General features: G+C 40.7%; 1 protein-coding gene across 5 annotated transcripts in view; it reads right to left on the bottom strand.

The window, feature by feature from the left end:
* Positions 1-358: 358 nt before the first annotated feature.
* Positions 359-21,703, bottom strand: part of LOC134224844 (E3 ubiquitin-protein ligase SH3RF1) — a 102,068-nt gene continuing 80,723 nt past the window's right edge. For all 5 annotated transcript variants that reach the window (XM_062704465.1, XM_062704469.1, XM_062704467.1 and 2 more), the window contains exon 11: positions 359-2,358. In XM_062704465.1, coding sequence (XP_062560449.1) covers positions 2,184-2,358 — 175 coding nt within the window. In that variant the 3' untranslated portion in view covers positions 359-2,183. The remainder of the gene's footprint in view (positions 2,359-21,703) is intronic.

Below are 21,703 nucleotides of genomic sequence, written 5' to 3'. Positions count from 1 at the left end.
CTATCCGCACCGCAAAGATATACACAAGGCCACATGGAGATCACCTAACCTAGAAACGGAAAACTAAATCGACGGAACGCTGGGGGAATCGGGTGCAAAATAAACGAATAAAAGAAATGTATGCAGATTGGGTAACAAATCGTGAAGTAAGTGAAGTAAGTAAATAGAAACTATCAACATGCGTAATGATTGCAACAATTATTGATTTTAATGTTTTACGGCGTTTTTGACGCTTTTGAATAGTTTATCAAATGCGAGCTGGTTTTGGAAGAAATTACGGCTCTTTTCTTGCCTTTGCCTTTCTTTCCATGCAAATAAGTTCTAAGTGATGAATTGGACATGTGATATTTTGTTAAAATTTTAATCTGTTTTCTTCATAAGTAATTTATTTTCAAAGTACGAGTATACCTGTTTTCTGACACTATTTCTCATCGGTTCATGCTGTCATAACTGATTTTCATTCGACATTTTCGTATCCAAACTTTCCCAAAATATAGTCTCTTTACCAAACATCCCCCATCTCGGTGCGAATCACATGCTTCTATGCTACGCTACTTAAGGGTTTCTCCAAACCGGAAACTTTCTTTTCCAAAATGCTTCCAAATTCTAACGCTATACCCAATCCGATGCCGTCCGATCAAAGTTCATTTTTTCACTTTTGAATAAAAAAGGCTCTGAATTTTTTTCCTACTTGTGCTGCTTCCAATGTTTAAACTTGTCTAACATAAACGACATTTGCAATTTTCTGGCAATTCTAGATAAATTCACCCTGTACCGAATCAGTGCGACCATGATTTGTTTTATCAATAGGTAGTTTCCACTAATATATCCCCTCCTAGCGAGCTAATGAACGTGTGAGACCTTTCCGTAAGTCGTGTTTGGTTCTGTTTTTTTTTCTCGTGTGAATAAACTTCGTTTCGCTAACAATTTTGTTTTATTTTTTATTGTTTCAGTAATGCTTTAATAGTTTACTAGAAAACAGTAAATACTCTAAAGTTTTCTCAATCAAAAACGAATATGAGTTCAGCATGCACAAGTTGTGTCACTCGCACAGTAATTGTTTTATATCTTTTCATAGATGCTCATGCAAATATTATACTGTTTTGTTTGATTTTTCTATATTGTTGCAGATGAACATAAACATTTCTCAGTGTAGTATTAGTAGTATGCTTGTTAGACAATACTTTTCTTTTGAGTTTCATATTATTTCTCACTGTTGATATAGATTTGGCTATTGCGTTAGATTGTAACGTTCATACAACATCTCCATCTTAAACATCAGACGCAAAAGCTGAGAAATTTCCAGTCGGTCGCTCCTTAAATCATGATCCACGAAAGTAAACCATTGGATCTCGACCTACGTGAAATATTCTCATTTATACGTCTAATTGTACATACATGTCGTGTGATTATTAGATTTTGCTATTAGAGTAGAGTATTATAAATGCTTTCAGTTTGTGCTATTGTTCATCGAAAATGTTTGTTGCTGTATCTGTACAGAAAGTGTTCACATAATTCAAACACAACATCAAATGTAGAGGTTAGAATATGACGATTGAGAAAATTTGTATACATACAACAATATGCTTGTTTGCTCGAATAAGCGGAATGAGTTTGGATCTTTTTAAACCTATATTAAGACAGAATTACGAGAATCTTGAGAAAAGACAGACATAAATGACAGCTAGACAGTATTTTTTCGGAAACGATGCTTTTCATTTTTTGTATCTAATCAGTATTGCATGCTAACGATTGATTACAAACTGGTGCGGGTTGATTATATCATCATCAGGATTTAAGTTTAACTTTCCTAAAACGGTTTTATTTAACTTTACGATTCAGACTTTAAAAGACCCAATAAGATAAAAATTAGGTACAAATTTGCACTTTTTGTTGGCCTAATTTAATGTTTGTCCTATATTTTGTTTCGATCATACTATTTCTTAACAGTTGCCTAAGGATTGCTAAATAGTTTCACCTAAACTCTAGTACCACTTTTACAGAGACAAAAAAACATGTTGACTCATCACAACAGAAGATCCTCATTATTATAATACCGACTTTTGATTATACCACTGTTTCCGTTGCACTTAAAATCTAAAACACCGCTTGCGTTATAAGTAAAGAAAACATAGACTAACCAGATTCGTTCGAGTATCCCCAACTACATTCTAGTGCCGATGTCATTTGTCCGCAGGCTCAACGAAGGACGCCGGAAACAGGCCGGTTTTACCGGAGCGCTGGTGGGTGCCCTTGTACCAGCCATTATCACGCTTTTTGTGCACCAGCACCAGATCGCCGACGCGGAGTTCCAGCTCGTACTCGCTGTTGGGTGGGTACGGTACGATGCACTTAAACCTGAGGTATAAAAAAATGTCTCATTAATTTTTATAAATTTGATATTTACTATATGTAGCTCCTTATACAGTCCTACTTCATAAAGAAGTTGACGTAATTCTTGGATATTACCATATTAATGTGAAATATAAGTCGATTCTTGCTCCGGCCAAGGGAATCGCTCAGGTTGGGAATTTTCTTGACTTAGCTTGGCATAGATTATCATTGTGTCTAAACGTTCTAGAGCGGACCAAGAATCGTACTCGTTATTTCTAGAGTGGCAATTTTACACCTTTACTTGCAAATTTTGTTTTGTTTTTCATTTTTGATATGGAATCTTCATTTTCCTATTCTTTACAGCACAAGCAATTTGATAACTGCATAAAATCAACACGACTTTATAATTATTCATTCTTGTCAAGATAAGTTTTATATTTTCTCTTCTCCATTTTTTGGTCTTCTTACTTCTTCCTTATTGTTTCTTACCTTTCTTCTTCTTTCTTTACTTTTTATTATTTTTTCTTCATTTTTCATTTTTATTTTTTCATTCTTTATTCTTCATTCTTATTTTGCTTTTTTTCTTCCTTTTTCTTTCTTTATTTTTTATTCCTCATTCATCCTCCTTTCTTCTATCTTCTACCTTATTCCTTCTCTTTCTTCCTCATTTATTCTATGCTATTTATTCTTCATTTTTTATTCTTCATTCTTATTTTTCCTCTTTTTATGTTCCTTGTTTCTTCTTGCTTTTTTATTCTTTGTCCTGAGGAGCGTAGAATAATAGAGCTAGAAAACACTTATATTTATTGGGGCTTCAGTTTTATTATCGGGGAAGTTTTGATAACGTTGTTGAATGGTGTGTATGTTGTGCGGCTAGTATTACTCTGCCTGCGGGGCACCGCAGTACTCCCCCTTGCTGAAAAAAATCTCATTGAATTCGGAAACGTACATGAAGTCCGCTTTTAGTTATTCGATGGACATTTTTTTCTCTTAGATTGGCTACGTATGTTTCGGATGGTCCATAAACGGATTTCTTCTCGATCATCACTTCGGGAATGCGTGCAAGTGGAAGAGCATCGGTCCAACCAGATTTGTATGATTCTAGAGCCGTTTTAAGTGATCGATGCCAACACTCAATCATCCCGTTAGCTTGTGGGTGATATGATGTAGTTCCATTTGTTCTAATCCTAGCAGGACGGACAGTTCCTTAATCAGTTGAGACTAAAATTGACGTCCTTGGTCGGAAGTCAATTGTGTTGGGGTTCCGAACCTTGACACCCATGTTTCGACGGAAGCTTTGGCGACAGTTTCAGCTATCTGCTAGAACGATCCATCATGGTGAGGATATAGCGAGGAGATGTCAATCTGCACGTGCTGGAACCTTTCGGCGATAATTTAAATTCTGCTCGGTGTTGACTTTGTGGTTTCTTTGGCATTCATTGCAAGCGCGTATCCAGTTCGAAACATTTTTTTTTATTCCTTGCCAGCCGTATTTTGTAATACTTGACCCTGCGTTGATTTTACTCCAGTGTTTTTTTTTTTTTTTTTTTTTTAACCAAGGTAATGGAAATCAGCAAACAGACACCTGGGAGGCGAACCCAGGTAGTGTGGGATATGGGATCACCACTCCCGACCCACTAAAACCAACTCCTTCCTTCTCCAGTCATTCCCCGGCCCGCAATTAAGCAATACTTCGGGGATGACTATTGGGCATTGCGCCCCTCCATGACGTACACAAGTGCACGTATGCGCCTCAACTCTTCGACACTCCCCATGCAACACATTTGCACAAGACACACTGGCACCACATGTGCCCCAACACTCCACCTACCTATGCCGCTTGAATGACTGCAAGGGTACAACGGGTACCTTGCAGGGGTACCCATGCCGCCATCTCACAGCATAGGCAGTCCTCACTCAGTGTGGTGTTCACCCCATCCTGCAACAGGGTGGCACCACTTGTTTGCCAAGCCAGAGGTGACCCTAGGTTGGTGGCTCCTATGCTGCTCCTACCTCAGCTACGAGGCAGACCCTTTCATGTCTCCTATTTCTGAGGTGCCGCAGAGGCATCAACCCCCTGACACTCCTGCCAGTCATAGCGAGACTTTCGTGTCCCCTACTTCTGAGGTGCCGCAGAGGTATCTGCCCCCGACACTCCTGCCAGGCCTAGCGAGACTTCACTCATTCCGTCCCTGGCAGCCGGATCACACCACTGCCTAAGCAGCCACTCTGGACCATACGTACCATGCGAGTCTAACTTGTGTGCTCGCTCATACATTCAGTCCCAATCGCTTGCACCACTTGTGCACCACTCTCTTTGACATTCAGTCACTCACTCAGTGGGGGTTGTAATACCCCATCTCCCATTTTATCCACTCTGTGCACCTCCTGTGCATCGTTTGGGCGTGGAACACCCGGCACGTCAAGCGTGCCTAACACTCACCTACCCGGGCTTTGATACTGTCAATAGGACTCCATAAGGTACTATGCCGGTAGCACCCACCCATTGACGTTTCGAGGCCCAGGTAGTCCTCAGCCAATGTGGTGGTCTCCCCATCCTGGGACGGGGTCACACCACTACCTTACATGTCTCCGATTTCTGAGGTGCCGCAGAAGCATCAACCCCGACACTCCTGCCAGACGCAGCGAGACTTTCTGTGTCCCCTACTTCTGAGGTGCCGCAGAGGTATCTGCCCCTGACACTCCTGCCAGGCCTCACCAGACTTCAGTCATTCTAACACTACCGACCATGCGTACCATGCGAGACTTACTTGTGTGCTCACCCATACACTCGGTCCCTCGATTCTGTGGGGGTATTACGAGTAATACCCCAACTTCCATTCGCTTGCACCACATGTGCACCACTTGGGGTGTGTGGGTACCACCCACTGCCACCCGCTTGCCGCCGAAGCAGCCCTCACTCTGTGGAACCTCCACAGGCTCCGTTAACGACCTGGCTAATTGTTTCACCCCCCAGGCCATTCATCCCTTCGGCACGGGTCGCCTGACACCTTGGGATTCGGGGTTAGGGGCTTGTATGCTTTAAGCGGCACACGGTCGCTTGATAAGGTTTGCTTGCGGATATGTGGTTTTTGGGAGGGAATTAACAGCGCCCCCTGTTAACCCCACCACCTCCTAGGCAGAACCCCCTGACTCACAGACGGCTGGGGAGGGGTCGTCAAGCCCTTGGACATGGTCCCTGCTGCCCGCGATTTTACTCCAGTGTGAGTCATGCGAAGTATTCGGTCGGAAATGATTTTCTGGTAGTAACGAAGAATACAAAGGCAATTTTTTTCTCCTTGCTGCTGACAATACAAATCTGTACCATACTTTTTACTTTAGCTTTTAAACTTTCTAACGTCTGGATTATTTTTCTGCCAGCTCTGTAACTGCTTATCGGTTTCTTGTTTCCTGGTAACGTCCCTGAAGTCGACCGCAGCAGGCAGGACGATTCCTTCTATCCTGCAGATCTTATCCATGGATAAGATGTCTGCGGGAATGTTTTCGGATAAAACTTAGTAACCATTGCTGCCGTGGTGTTGGTTTGTTAGCATCTTGTTTGAATGCAAATGTCAGTGGCTTATGATCCGTAAAGGTAATCGTGTTACAACCTTTAATTACATCTTTGAAGTGTTTTATCCCGAGGTAAACTGCGAGTAGCTCTCGATTGTAGGTTGAGTATCGACGTTCGCGATCATTGAACTATTAACGGACAAATAACCCGCAGGCCTCCAAGTGTTATTCGAAAATTGCTGCAGTACAGCTTCTCAGCTAAATCGGAGGCGTCAACCATTAATAGACAGTTGAGCGTGCTGGTCGTGGTAATCTAGCACTGTAGCTTCAATCAGAGCCCGCTTACATTCCTGGAAAGCAACTTCAGCATCGTTATTCCACTCAACTGGTGTTTTATCGTTTTTCTTATTTGATGGCACGAGCTTACGCAGAGGAAGTTGGGATTCAGCAGCGCATAAAAAATTTACTCCTCCAAAAATAAGGGCCAGATAGTCGCCTAAGAAAAACATACCTCCAGAAAAAAATCTTCGAAAATTTGTCCACCTCGTGGTGGATTGTGGCAGTGAATGCTTTATTATTTATAATAAATTTTGCATATCTGAGGAAGCCTTGGAAAATGATTGCGAAAGTTGTCATTTTGTTGCATGGCACAATACAGTCGTTCAGCCTTTTGTAATCGCCTACTAGTCTGTACTTGGTTTTTCCTTTTTGTAGCTAGATGGACACGGACAGGGCTCGAAAACGGACTTTTCAAAGGCCGAATGTATTGTGCTTCCAGTTGAAAACCGAAGTGAGCTGTCGCGACAATCGAGTTTTCTCCCGTTTCCTTTTGTCGCAACTACGTCGCGACTAGTGCGCATCTATGCCACCGCCGTGCGCCATGATGCGCACTAGTCGCGACGTAGTTGCGACAAAAGGAAACGGGAGAAAACTCGATTGTCGCGAGAGCTCACTTCGGTTTTCAACTGGAAGTACAATAGCCGAGTTCGAGAAACTGCTGCAACTCCTTTCGAAAAGTCTCGAGCTTATGCGGCGGGAGCATACGGAACTTGGAATGGTACGGAGAACCATCTATGTTGATGGTATACTTTACGTTGTGTCGCACTTCTTGTTTCGGTAAAGGCGGCCCTGCTAAGTCGGAAAATTCATTGAGCAAGCCACCGTAATCACTACATCTGGAAAAAGCTTTCAGTTTTCAATCATTTGCCTCGTAAGTCCACCATAAGGTCGTAATGTTTCAGAAAATTCACGCCTAGGATAGGAGATGTTACATCCGCTAGGATGAACTGCCAAGAGAAATTCATCCGTGGACCAAACGTCGGATTGCAAATTTCAGTGCCTTAAGTTACAATGCAGAAACCATTTGCAGCGTACCTCATTCCCGAAGTTGTTTTTAGTCCACGGCTCGGTGAACATGGATGGACCGACAAGTCTGCGCCTGTGTCGATTAGAAACTAATAGTTGATTGCCGGATCGTGGATCATAAGACGGGATTGACTGATTTCACTACGTCAGCCCGTCGTCGATTGCAGTGGTATTTGTTTTTTTTGGATTGAACTGGCGTGGTTCGTAGCAATTATTCGCAGCAGCGCTGAACCGTCTTTGGTAGTAGCAAAACGGATAAGGTTCTCGGAAAGTGCTACGAGTGCCTCGCTGTCTGTTGAAACTTCTATTACAAGATTTTCCTCGTGCTTGGCGGAAAGCGGCAATCTTGTTTGAAAGATCTGAAATTTCAGTCCGACAGTGACAGTGTACTGACCAGTAGTTGATGGATCACGGATAATATCCGAGCAACAGGCGAGGATTTCGGGCTCTATAGCTGCCATAGCTGTATAGAATTTCCATCCCGGGACATCCCGGGACGAAAAATCCCGGGATTTAGGAAATCCCAAAAATCCCGGGATACCCGGGATAAACATTTTTTTACTTCAAGCTTTATGCTCACAATTTGTTTATGCTCGCAATTTTTATCTCCATTGAACGCACAACGCTAAGAGGAGCTCCCTCACAAAGAAAACACAAGACTAAAGTTTTCTTTATCCCATGGCGGTTTACTGACTGATACTTCTTCCTGCAACTACAGCTGCCTTATACCAAATATACTATATTAACAATATGATTCACTCTCACGAAATTTTGGCGACACCACATGTGGCGCCAACTCGCGTCCAAAAGGATCGATACACACGTAAATCGAACTACCCAAAATATGACGATCGTTTTACACACACTTCAAAATGTCATCATGAAAAAAAAAACAGGGATGCTTGATGTTTTTTTTGCAAACTTAATCGATTATTATTAATCGAATGCAAACGGAAAATCAAATGTTGTAGTAGAAGTGTGGTAGGCATATTTTTGTGGAAATGTACAATAAATTTGTTATAGCTCGTTGAACTGTATCTGGCGGGACCATGCCGGTGCACCATATCGAAATTGACGCACACTGAAGCAGTTGAAGAGCTATACGAGGTTGCTGTGGAAGTTTTCATTCTTCTAGCATTGTGCCTACTCGCTCTATGTTTCGCACACCATGTTGCTGTTTGCTCATTTGACTGCAACACTTTTATCAAATATACTATTTATATTAACAATATGATTCACTCTCACGAAATCCTGGCACCCCACATGTGGCGCCAACTCGCGTCCAAAAAGTTCGATACACGTTATAATTAAACCACCGACGTGTCGCTCCATAGAAAATAATTCAAATTTGCTGCCCACGACGCCATGATGAAAAATCATCGAACACTACCGCCACCCCCATAATGGCTCGCGAAGTGTTCATAGCTCAGCCACCAACCTACATGTATCAACATTGCAGCGGAGTTGTGTCTTAGCTCATTTGACAGGAGCGATCGCCCGCAAAAGCGAATTACCGTTAAAAAGTGTGAGACAATCAGAGAGCGCCAGTGACACGTCGGTTCGTCGGTGATTAAACTACCCAACATATATGACGATCGTTATACACACACACTTACGGAGCCGAATTTATTGAATTCAACATTTGACTAGCAAACATTACCGCTAGGCAATGGTTAAACTCACTGCACGGAAACAAATCCCTTACCGCTTTCATGATTTGAAAATCATGAATTCATGATCCTTATTATTTCATGAAATCATGATTATGACTCATGATTTCATGATCAAATTGTCTAAAATCATGAGTCACAATATCCGCAGCCATGATCGTGAATCATGATTGCGACAAGCGTTACGTGTATCTGTCAGATCATAATTATAATGTTTAGTCTTCCATAACGTGCAAAAAAGGGTTTTCCCAAAAAATTGATTTGTAAGTAATTCAATTATTTTTTAAATGTATAGGAATGATAATATTTTAGTTACCAGCATTAAGCTTGCTATTGCAGAAGAAAACGGACTACCGACAAAGGCGTTTGCGTCGAACCAACAGACCCGCAATTCGTGCTTCCAGTTGTCAGTGGTTGAAAAAAAAAACAATTTAAAATGCTGAACTGGATTCCATCTATCCTGGAGAATCTTGTTTTATCTACAATGATCGACACTAAGTAATTTGTACGAGCTACTAAAATTTTCAGTCAGAAGTGTCAACCCTGGAAAACGCTCAATTTCCATACTTTACATAATTTGGTGGGTATCATTTCATTTTTCATCTAATTAAAAGCATTTAGAGCAAGAAAGCTTAAACAACAGCAAAAAAACGGTTGGAAAATACGAACACTAGCTGTATAATGCGATACGCGTTGAACGAAAGAATGTCCCTGATTTAGGTTTGAACTGAAAACATTAAAAAAATTGAATCTTTGATGGCCTCAAAAGGCTTCCATTTAAATTCATTAATTGAATATCGATTTGATACCAAATTTATCCCACCTTCATAAAAAAGCTCCCATTTTCATGAGTTAGATTCATGATTTCAGGTTAAAAGACTCATGATTTCAGATTTGATGACTCATGATTTCATGAGCCCAAAAACGTCGATATTACAAATCGTAACGCATCAACGCGTTATGGTCGCACAAATCATAAAACCAATCATGAATTCATGATCCAAAATCATGGTGTATTTTCATAACATGAAAATGTGCTATAATCATGAAATCATGAGTCAGTTTTATCATTTTCGGGAATGGAATTTTACCCGTGTGGTATTTTTTAACAGAAAGGAAATGACCCTGATCAATTTACTTATGTTTTGTTACACTTTTTGAATTTAAATGTAAATTAACTAAATTCGTAGAGATTTATAGATTTATGATTTATAGATATATAGATGCATAAGAGTTTACAAAATGATTGTTTGAGCTCGAAAAACGATGGAATTCCGACATTCAAGACTTTGAAATGGATTTTTGAAAACGTGACGATTTTTATCACATTTTCAAGGATGATATGATCAACATATTTTACCTACTTGTGAGATGAGCATTAGGGTGGTTCAAAAAATTGATTTTGCTCCATAATGGTCATCTGATTCTTTACCATGTTCTGAGTGTCCTCTGAAAATTTGAGCTCATTTGTATTAAAACTGATTTAGCACAAGCCGTTTCAAGTTTGCATGCAAATTTGTATGGGGAAAATTATTTTTTCGTTGTACTGGTAATGACGCTTCCTCATCAAGCGCAGGTTAAAAGAAAACCTACATAGCTAAAAGGAATACTCAACAGCTTTCACTCAGTGTAAACCGCATCTCAATTAATCGTTCCAATAATTCATGATTAGACAATGTTTTCACCACGTAAAACACTTTTTTGGTAGTTGATTTGCTGTAGTTGTTCCGTTTAAGGGAGAAAAAAAAGTTGTTTGGGACCCCTCGGTAGATTTTTTTCAAATAGTCACGAAATGAAAGCTTAAAGGGTCAAACACAATGGAAACGTTTGCGTGCGTTTTGACAGTTTTCCCATAGGAAAGCTGTCAAAACGCACTGCAAACGTATCCATTGTGTTTGGCCCATAAGAGCTATATTTTCACGTAGTGAAAGTATTAGCGATGCTCATTTTTTTTGACACACACCGCGTTGAATTATCTTGATTTTATGAAATCAATGATGATTTCTTTTCAAATTAACTCCCATTTTTGAGAATTCCCAAATTGTTATCAATTTGTGAATATGATTTGACAGAGAGAAACGAACTTTTGTGAACAAACTGCCCGATATGAGAGTCGGATATAAATACAATTCAAACATAATTACGTTTGTGGTACAATCTCTCTATATAAAAATGAGTTTGCATTTCCTTTGAGGCAATATAACTTACGAACGGGTTGACCGATTTGTACAGGTTTCTCATTAATCGATTCGTCTTGAGGACTGCTGTGTTATAAAATATCACTAAATTTTGAGGAGAAAGTTGAGAAATTGTGAAAATACAATTTTGATGCGAGTTGTAATACGATACGATCGCGCTAAAAATGATCTAGAGTGCGGCGCTGAATGAACTCAACAATTGACAGTAAGAATGCAAAATATAGTCGACTCTGCAAATCTCGATGTTCTATATCTCGATATCTCTCCCTATGTCGATGGTTTCTTCGGTCCCTTCAATCTACAAACATTTTTGCTTTCTACATCTCGATAGCTTCCCTATCTTGAAATCTTTCTATCTCGATGTGTTGTAATCGTATTTTGTTCTGGATTCACACTCCTTATGTCGATATGTTCAAATTTTTAGGCTACTAGACCATATTTGGACGATAACAATACAGATCAACAATAAGCAATAATATTTGTTTTGTTGTCGTTTTTCATAGCAACAAGCTATTTTTGGATAGTACCCATTTGAATTTTCGTTCCATTCCTCGATCTCTCCCTTCAATATCAAGATGTGGAGAGCAACTGTAGTATAATTCCGAGCAAGGTCGGGTACGTTCAACTAGTTTTTCTTGCGAAAGTATCGAAAAATAATCTATTAAATCCCAAAAAATATTGATATTGGATACGAAATCGAGAAAGCACAATAAAATAGGCGTAATTAAGTTTAGCCGAAATATCTCACCGTAATGCTACGTTTTGAAAGGGCAAGTGAATTGAACAGCTTAGCAGTTTAATGCAATTTACTTGCCAAGAGTTGAACATGTTCAACTTACTGTCCGTTCAAGTGAGTTGAGCGAAGGTGTTTGGACGCGTTTAATCCAAGCGACTTGTTCAATTCACTTTCCATGTCTAAATGTAACAAAATAATCATGCCCATTATGATAAGCGCAACATAACAAAACGCAATCGGATGAGTGTCATCTTCATGGCTTTCCACTCAAGATACATATTCATTCAATCAATGGTGGGCAGCAAAAAGTTTTCAATTCATAATAAGTTGAAACGCAGGTGTTAAGTTCCAGTAGGAATTTAGGACACCGATGCAGAAGAAGAATGATGCATTGGAATAATATCGATAATATTCAGAAAGAATTAATCAAATTTCTTGCTGAAGAAAATGATAGAAATGTTTACAGTGGAACAATCATTTTAATGTTTGCGGAACGGCTTTCACAGCTTGAACGATTGAAGCAAAAGTGTAGTTTGTCTGCTTTGCACTGCTTCATCGAAATATTTACAGTAGTGTTTGCATTGAACAAAAGTCGATATTCCGGTAATCGATTTATTGAAAAATGTATGGACATCCCCACACTGTGAAATGTCATCGAACAACTGTATGACTTCTCACCGGAAGATGGCAGGAGGGTTTTCCAGCACAAGCTAGAAAAAACATGTTTAGATTCCTCTTTGCTCGCTAGATGATGTTGTTATCACCGGCAAATTGTTCGCCATTTCGTTGTATGGGAAAACTGAAGTGAACCATATTGTTAATATAATATATTTGCTTATACTTAAACAACAAGTATATCTACAATACATCGCTAGCTAACAATATTCCTTGATATTACAAAAGAGCAGAGATGCATCCTGAACAGAACATGAGCCAAGAGCGCCCTTGTCTTCAGTTGAAACCGAAGTGAGCTGTCGCGACAATCAGGTTTCTCCGTTTCCTTTTGTCGCAACTCGTCGCGACTAGTGCGCATCTATGCCGCCGTGCGCATGATGCGCACTGGTCGCGTACGACAAACTGATTGTCTGAAACTCACCCAATAACCGAGATCGAGAAACTGCTGCAACTCCCTTTCGAAAGTCTCGAGCTTATGCGGCGAGCATACGGAACTTGGAATGGACGGAGAGACCATCATGTTGATATATACTTTACGTTGTGTCGCACTTCTTGTTTCGGTAAGAGCGGCCTGCTAAGTCGGAAAATTCATTGAGCAAGCCACCGTAATCACTACATCTGGAAAAAGCTTTCACAGTTTTCAATCATTTCCTCGTAAGTCCACCATAAGGTCGTAATGTTTCAGAAAATTCCGCCTAGGATAGGAGATGTTACATCCGCTAGGATGAACTGCCAAGAAATTCATCCGTGGACCAAACGTCGGATTGCAAATTTCAGTGCCTTAAGTTACAATGCAGAAAACATTTGCAGCGTACCTCATTCCCGAAGTTGACGGCTCGATGAACATGGGGACACAAGTCTGCGCCTGTGTCGATTGAAACTAATAGTTGATTGCCGGATCGTGGATCATAAGACAGGATTGACTGATTTCACTACGTCAGCCCGTCGTCGATTGCAGTGGTATTTGTTTTTGGATTGAACTGGCGTGGTTCAGCAATTATTCGCAGCGGCGCTGAACCGTCTTTAGTAGTAGCAAAACGGATAAGGTTCTCGAGAAGTGCTACGGTGCCTCGCTGTCTGTTGAAACTTCTATTACAAGATTTTCCTCGCGCTTGGAAAAGCGGCAATCTTGTTTGAAAGATCTGAAATTTCAGTCCGACGATGACAGTGTACTGACCAGTAGTTGATGGATCACGGATAATATCCAGGAGCAACATGCGAGGATTTCGGCTCTATAGCTGCTAAATAGAATTTCCATCCCGGGACATCCGGACGAAAAATCCAGGATTTAGGAAATCCCAAAATCCCAGGATACCCAGGATAAACTTTTCTTCAAATTTTATGCTCACAATTTTTTGCCTCATAATTTTATTTCCATTGAACGTCCAACGCTAAGGAGCTCCCTCACAAAGAAAACACAAGACTAAAGTTTTCTTTATCCCATGCGTTTACTGACTGATACTTCTTCCTCGCAACTGCATGCCTTATACCAAATATACTATATTAACAATGAGATTCACTCTCACGAAATTTTGGCGACACTGTGCGAACTCGCGTCAAAAGGATCGATACACGTAAATCGAACTACCCAAAATATACGATCGTTTTACACACACTTCAAAATCATCGGAAAAAAACAGGGATGCTTGATGTTTTTTGCAAACTTAATCGATTATTATTAATCGAATGCAAACGGAAAATCAAATGTTGTAGTAGAAGTGTGTGGGCATATTTTGTGAAATGTACAATAAATTTGTTATAGCTCGTTGAACTGTATCTGGCGGGACCATGCCGTTGCACCATATCGAAATTGACGCACGCAACGGTTGAAGAGCTATACGAGGTTGCTGTGGAGTTTTCATTCTTCTCATTGCTTTACTCGCTCTATGTTTCACACCATGTTGCTGTTTGCTCATTTGACTAACACTTTTTCAAATATACTATTTATATTAACAATATGATTCACTCTCACGAAATCCTGGCATGTGGCGCCAACTCGCGTCCAAAAAGTTCGAACGTTATAATTAAACCACCGACGTCGCTCCATAGAAAATAATTCAAATTTGCGCCCGACGCCATGATGAAAAATCATCGAACACTACGCCACCCCCATAATGCTCGCGAAGTGTTCAGCTCACCCACCAACCTACATGTATCAACATTGCAGCGGAGTTGTGTCTTGGCTCATTTGACGGGAGCGATCGCCCGCAAAAGCAATTACCGTTAAAAGTGTGAGACAATCAGAGAGCGCCAGTGACACGTCGTTCGTCGGTGATTAAACTCAACATATATGACGATCGTTATACACACACACTTACGGAGCCGAATTTAAGTTCAACATTTGACTAGCAAACATTACCGCTAGGCTGGTTAAACTCACTGCGGAAACAAATCCCTTACCGCTTTCATGATTTGAAAATCAGAATTCATGATCCTTATTATTCTTGAAATCATGATTATGACTCATGATTTCATGATCAAATTGTCTAAAATCATGAGTCACAATATCCACACCATGATCGTGAATCATGATTGCGACAAGCGTTACGTGTATCTGTCAGATCATAATTATAATGTTTAGTCTTCCATAACGTGCAAAAAGGTTTTCCAAAAAATTGATTTGTAATAATTCAATTATTTTTAAATGTATAGGAATGATAATATTTTAGTTACCAGCATTAAGCTTGCTTTACAGAAAACGGACTAGAGAAAGGCGTTTGCGTCAGACCAACAGACCCGCAATTCGATGCATCATTGTCAGTGGTTGAAAAAAAACAATTTAAAATGCTGAACTGGATTCCATCTATCCTGGAGAATCTTGTTTATCTACAATGATCGACACTAAGTAATTTAACGACTCTAAAATTTTCAGTCAGAAGTGTCAACCCTGGAAAACGCTCATTTTCCATACTTTACATAATTTGGTGGTATCATTTCATTTTTCATCTAATTAAAACCATTTACAAGAAAGCTTAAACAACAGCAAAAACGTTGGAAAATACGAACACTAGCTGTATAATCTTGCGATACGCGTTGAACGAAAGAATGTCCCTGATTTAGGTTTGAACTGAAAACATTAAAAAATTGAATCTTTGATGGTCTCAAAAGCTTCCATTTAATTCTAATTGAATATCGATTTGATAACTTTATCCCACCTTCAAAAAAGCTCCCATTTTTGAGTTAGATTCATGATTTCAGGTTAAAAGACTCATGATTTCAGATTTGATGACTCATGATTTCTGAGCCCAAAACGTCGATATTACAAATCGTAACGCATCAACGCGTTATGGTCGCACAAATCATAAAACCAATCATGAATTCATGATCCAAAATCATGGTATATTTCATAACATGAAAATTGCTATAATCATGAAATCATGGTCTTTTTCATTAATTCCCGTGTGGTATTTTTAACGAAAGAAAATGACAATCAATTTTATGTTTTGTTACCTTTTGAATTTAAATGTAAATTAACTAAATTCGTAGAAGATTTATAGATTTATGATTTATAGATATATAGATGCATAAGAGTTTACAAAATGATTGTTTGAGCTCGAAAAACGATGGAATTCCGACATTCAAGACTTTGAAATGGATTTTTGAAAACGTGACGATTTTTATCACATTTTCAAGGATGATGAATCAACATATTTTACCTACTTGTGAGATGAGCATTAGAATCATCTTGTTTGAATGCAAATGTCAGTGGCTTATGATTCGTAAAAATAACCGTGTTACAACCTTTGATTACATCTTTGAAGTGTTTTACCCCGAGGTAAACTGCGCGTAGCTCTCGATCGTAGGTTGAGTATCGACGTTTGCGATCATTGAACTAATAACGGACAAATAACCGAAAGCCCTCCAAGTGTTATTCGAAAATTGCTGCAGTACAGCTTCTCAGCTAAATCGGAGGCGTCAACCATTAATAGACAGTTGAGCGTGCTGGTCGTGGTAATCTAGCACTGTAGCTTCAATCAGAGCCCGCTTACATTCCTGGAAAGCAACTTCAGCATCGTTGTTCCACTCAACTGGTGTTTTATCGTTTTTCTTATTTGACGGAACGAGCTTACGCAGAGGAAGTTGGGATTCAGCAGCGCATAAAAAATTTACTCCTCCAAAAATAAGGGCCAGATAGTCGCCTAAGAAAAACATACTTCCAGAAAAAAAATCTGTTTTGATATTTTCGAAAATTTGTCCACCTCGTGGTGGATTGTGGCAGTGAATGCTTTGATAGAACGTGCTATTTGTACTGTGGATAAATTTTGCATATCTGAGGAAGCCTTGGAAAATGATTGCGAAAGTTGTCATTTTGTTGCATGGCACAATACTGTCTAGCCTACTAGCCTGTACTTGGTGTTTCCTTTTGTAGCTAGATGGACAGGGCTCAAAGGCGGACTTTTCAAAGGCCGAATGTAGCCGAGCTCGAGAAACAGCTGCAACTCCTTTCGAAGAGCCTCGAGCTTATGCGGCGGGAGCATACGGAACTTGGAATGGCACGAGAACTATCGATGTTGATAATATACTTTACTAGTATTAAGTCACCCGGAGTGGAAATTATTTACTATGTCTGAAACTCGATTATCCATATGCACAACATGTGATAGATTTAGTTAGGAAAAGGTATTGGAGGGTAACCGCTCCTTCGGTGGGCTTTGATCGTCGTGGGCCCAGTACGCTAGACAGGTGCTTTCCCTACTAAGCTACGAAGGACCTCTGTCCTCCTCCGCAGCTTAGCGGGTACTGATGAAACCAAATTCCCAGCACCGGGCCACCAGCCGAATTCTCGCAATATATTTTCAGAACTAACTCTCTCATATGTATTTTTCGCTTATGTCGTCGGGTCGAGATCTGACGACCAACTGGCACAACCTCACACAACCCTACTTCATTGAACGCCGTTGCTGATGCAGCAAGTGTGTTGGAGCCGGACAATACTGAATACTCATCCTACTTGGTTGGCATGTGTACAAAAATACTTATGAGAGAGTTAGTTCTGAAGATGTATAATGTATTGCGAGAGTTCGTCTGGTGCCCCGGTGTTGGAAATTTGGTTTCATCAGTACCCGTTAAGCTGCGGAGGACGACGGAGGTCCTTCGTTTTTGGGAGGTTTTGTTCTATTATTATTATGAAATTTGGCCAGAATATTCTTTGATATGAAAAGAATGTTTAGGCCAAAATGGAGCATAATCAGTCATAAAAAAAAACCCTGACAATAATAGAACAAAACCTGCCAAAGCCGTCATTCCCCCTACAATCAATTTTTTTTTAAATTTATGGCTGGATTTTACGTATTTTTGGCCGATGATGCTACTTACTTGATACTTGATGGGCTACAGCTCTTCGATGAACCTACGCCGAATGGAGTATCCTTCTCCACTGGACTCGATCCTGTGCCAATCGCTTCCAGTCGCCCTGAACATTGAGCGCCCTCAGGTCCTCTTCAACTGCAAAAAGCCATCGTGTACGCGGCCTTCCACGAAGCCTGCGGCCTCTTCCGGGTTCTCTACTAAATATTATTTTTGCTTGACGTTCTTCCGGCATACGAACAACGTGACCAGCCCACCGTAGTCTGCCGTGTTGTATAAGCTTAATAATATCCAGCCCTTTATACACCTGGTACAATTCGTGATTCATGCGACGCCGCCAGATACCGTTCTACTGTTTACCGTCGAGTATTGTCCGCAGCACCTTACGCTCAAACACTCCGAGAGCTCTCCGATCAGCCTCCTTTAACGTCCATGTCTCATGGCCGTATAAAGCCACCGGAAGAATCAGAGTAGTATACAGCGCGAGTTTTGTTTTCGTTTGCAGACTACGGGACTTAAGCTGGTTACGAAGACCGTAATAAGCCCTATTTGCAGCTGCAATACGCCTCACCTCGCGGGTAACATCATTATCGCACGTCACTAATGTTCCAAGATACACAAATTCTTCTACCACTTCAAATTTTTCACCATCCAGCACCATTTCGCTACCACCACCACTAATGAACCCACGTTGATTGCCAGCGACCATGTACTTCGTTTTGCTGGTATTGATCGTGAGTCCAATCCTCGCTGTCTCCCTCTTAAAAGGCGCAAAAGCCTCTTCCACGGCACGGCGATCAATTCCGATAATATCGATATCGTCCGCAAGTCCCAGGAGCATATGCGATTTTGTGATAATGGTACCGCTTCTTTGCACACCAGCTCTCCTAATCGCTCCCTCGAGCGCTATATTGAACAGTAGATTCGAGAGTGCATTGTTTATTATCAGACTAAGGCCGGAGTGGCCTGTGCTGCACATAAAAGTCTTCTCCATTCAGCTCGGTCCAATTCGGCTGCAATTCGCCAACCACGCAGTCTGCGGAGGGTCCGCAAATCATCTTCCACCTGATCGATCCACCATGCCCGCTGTGCACCTCGCCTTCTTGTTCCCGTCGGACCGTTGTCGAGAACCATTTTCAGCGGATTACTGTCCGACATTCTGGCTACGTGCCCGGCCCACCGCAGTCTTCCGATTTTCGCGGTGTGAACGATGGATGGTTCTCCCAACAGCTGATGCAACTCGTATTTCATTCTCATCCTCCACGTACCGTCCGCCATCTGCACCCCACCATAGATGGTATGCAACACTTTCCTTTCAAAAACTCCCAGTGCGCGTTGGTCCTCCACGAGCATCGTCCAGGTCTCGTGTCCGTAGAGAACTACCGGTCTTATAAGCGTTTTGTAGATAGTCAGTTTGGTACGGCGGCAAACTCTATTCGATCGGAGCGTCTTACGGAGTCCAAAGTACGTACGATTTCCAGCCACTATGCGCCTCCGAATTTCTCTACTGGTATCGTTATCGGCGGTTACCAGTGAGCCCAAGTACACGAATTCTTCAACCACCTCGATTTCGTCACCACCGATAGAAACTCGTGGTGGGTGGCTTACATTGACCTCTCTTGAGCCTCTTCCTATCATGTACTTCGTCTTCGACGTGTTGATGACTAGTCCAATCCGCTTAGCTTCCCTCTTCAGTCTGATGTAGGCTTCCTGCATCCTCTCAAAGTTACGTGCCATGATATCAATGTCGTCGGCGAAACCAAATAACTGGACGGACTTCGTGAAAATCGTACCACTCGTGTCAATCCCTGCCCTTCGTATTACTCCCTCCAAAGCAATGTTGAATAGCAGACACACCATCACCTTGCCGTGACCCTCTACGCGTTTCGAAGGGACTCGAGAATGCCCCTGAAACTCGAACTACGCACATCACCCGATCCAACGTCGCCTTGATCAACCGTATCAGTTTATCCGGAAATCCGTTTTCGTGCATTAGCTGCCATAGCTGGTCCCGATCGATTGTATCATATGCGGCTTTGAAGTCGATAAATAGATGATGTGTGGGCACGTTGTATTCGCGGCATTTCTGCAATACCTGACGTATGGCGAACACCTGGTCTGAGATAGAGAACTCTCTTGCAATCGGTGTTAGTCGGCGGCAAAAAAATTGGGAGAGTACCTTGTAGGCGGCGTTCAGCAATGTGATTGCGCTGTAGTTTCTACAATCCAGTTTATCACCCTTTTTGTAGATGGGACACACGACACCTTCCATCCACTCCTGCGGCAGAACCTCATCCTCCCAAATCTTGGTAATCACCCAATGCAGCGCTCTTGGCCCTATAGGGCACTGCACGGAAACATCTCTTTCTCTTTCGTTCCTCATAAATTTTGACGTTTACTGGCCTTGTTGTTTTCAAATTTCTTTGCAGCAAGAAAGAGACAAAGCAGTCCGTGCAGTGCCCTATTGACGCACTGGGGATTTTCCTGCATACTTTGATGTTCGGGATCATTATTTCCTTCCAGACAGTTGGGGAAGCGTATAGGTAGCACTATTACAATTCTTCTTGTCATGTCCTAAGCGCCAACAGTTACCACATTGACGAGTTTGGTACACGTAAGGCTTAACTGCATAGAGCACATTGGGAGTTGCATTCGACGCAAGATACTCTACCATTGTTTCCTATTAAAAATTTGTCAGTTCGTTATAGAAAAATTGAGTAAAAAAATGTCACTCATTTTTCAGGCACTTATCCTTATCCTTAACTTAATTTACTCGCAACAAGTTGCATTCGACGCAGAATAATCTCCCATTGTTTTTATTGAAAATTGGCAAGATCGGACTATGGGCTCAAGAGTGATGGCAAAAATCCTATTTTTATAACGTACGAGAAAGGCACCGTCACCGCTAGGTGGATTAATTAGAGTTTTTCTATCTCAGGCGACCAAATGAAAGTATACACTCAGGCAAATTGGCTATCGAATATCATAATTCTGCCTTTTGGAAATTTGCCACAAGTTATAAATTTAAAATACAAAAGGACTCATTATGAAATAAATTTTCATGGCCAATACAAAACATAACATTTTCTTAAGGCTCATTTATGAAATTACAATGAAGCATTATGAACGCTGTACGCTAGACATTAATCAATCCATAACCCTACCTTATGAATTTCGGAACTAATATTTGGGGGCCATAATCACACCTTATGAAATTCGTAATTAGGATCCTAATCAATTCATAATGCAGATTTATGAATTTATCATTGGATTTTACTGCATATTAATGCATTCATTATGCTGCATTATGAATTTTAAATTCGAGTATAATGGAAATTTTCTTCAATTGTGAACATGTGCTTAATGTCAAAAAGCAATTAAAGATTCCGGTTCATTCAGGCATGCATGCATTTATTTCAAGTGAACTTTTCGGTTGTATTATGGACATCAAGGGGGTATGAACAAATATGTGGTGTTCTAAAATGTCTTCGAATCGTTGATTGCATTCACTAGTCATTATTATCATTATTCGTATTGAAACTTTTTCTTTGTACTGTTATCATTTTACTATTGAACACTTTATATTTTACCGTTGACCATTGAACACTTCAACTTGCTTCAGATCCCCTCGATGTTAAATGCAACCGCATACTACTTGTAATGCTTTACAATATGAGAACATCATTCTCTTGACTAAGACGCGTTCCTTCCGATTAAAGTATCTTTAAAATGAGCATGATGCCTTTCATAAAATGCCTTATGATTCCCTTCAAACCAGCTTTGAAAAAAATGCCAAAAGGTGTCTTATGAAATTCAATATATGGAATGAATGAATTACGTACGTCCCAATAATAAAATTTAAAGAGTTCAAGATGAAAAACATGAGAGACTTATGATCCAACGAT

This window comes from Armigeres subalbatus, chromosome 3 (assembly GCF_024139115.2).
Source record: "Armigeres subalbatus isolate Guangzhou_Male chromosome 3, GZ_Asu_2, whole genome shotgun sequence".
NCBI classification, from domain to species: Eukaryota; Metazoa; Arthropoda; class Insecta; order Diptera; family Culicidae; genus Armigeres; species Armigeres subalbatus.
The sequence above is the reverse complement of the archived record's forward strand: the minus strand, read 5'-3'. Positions and strand labels throughout refer to the sequence as shown.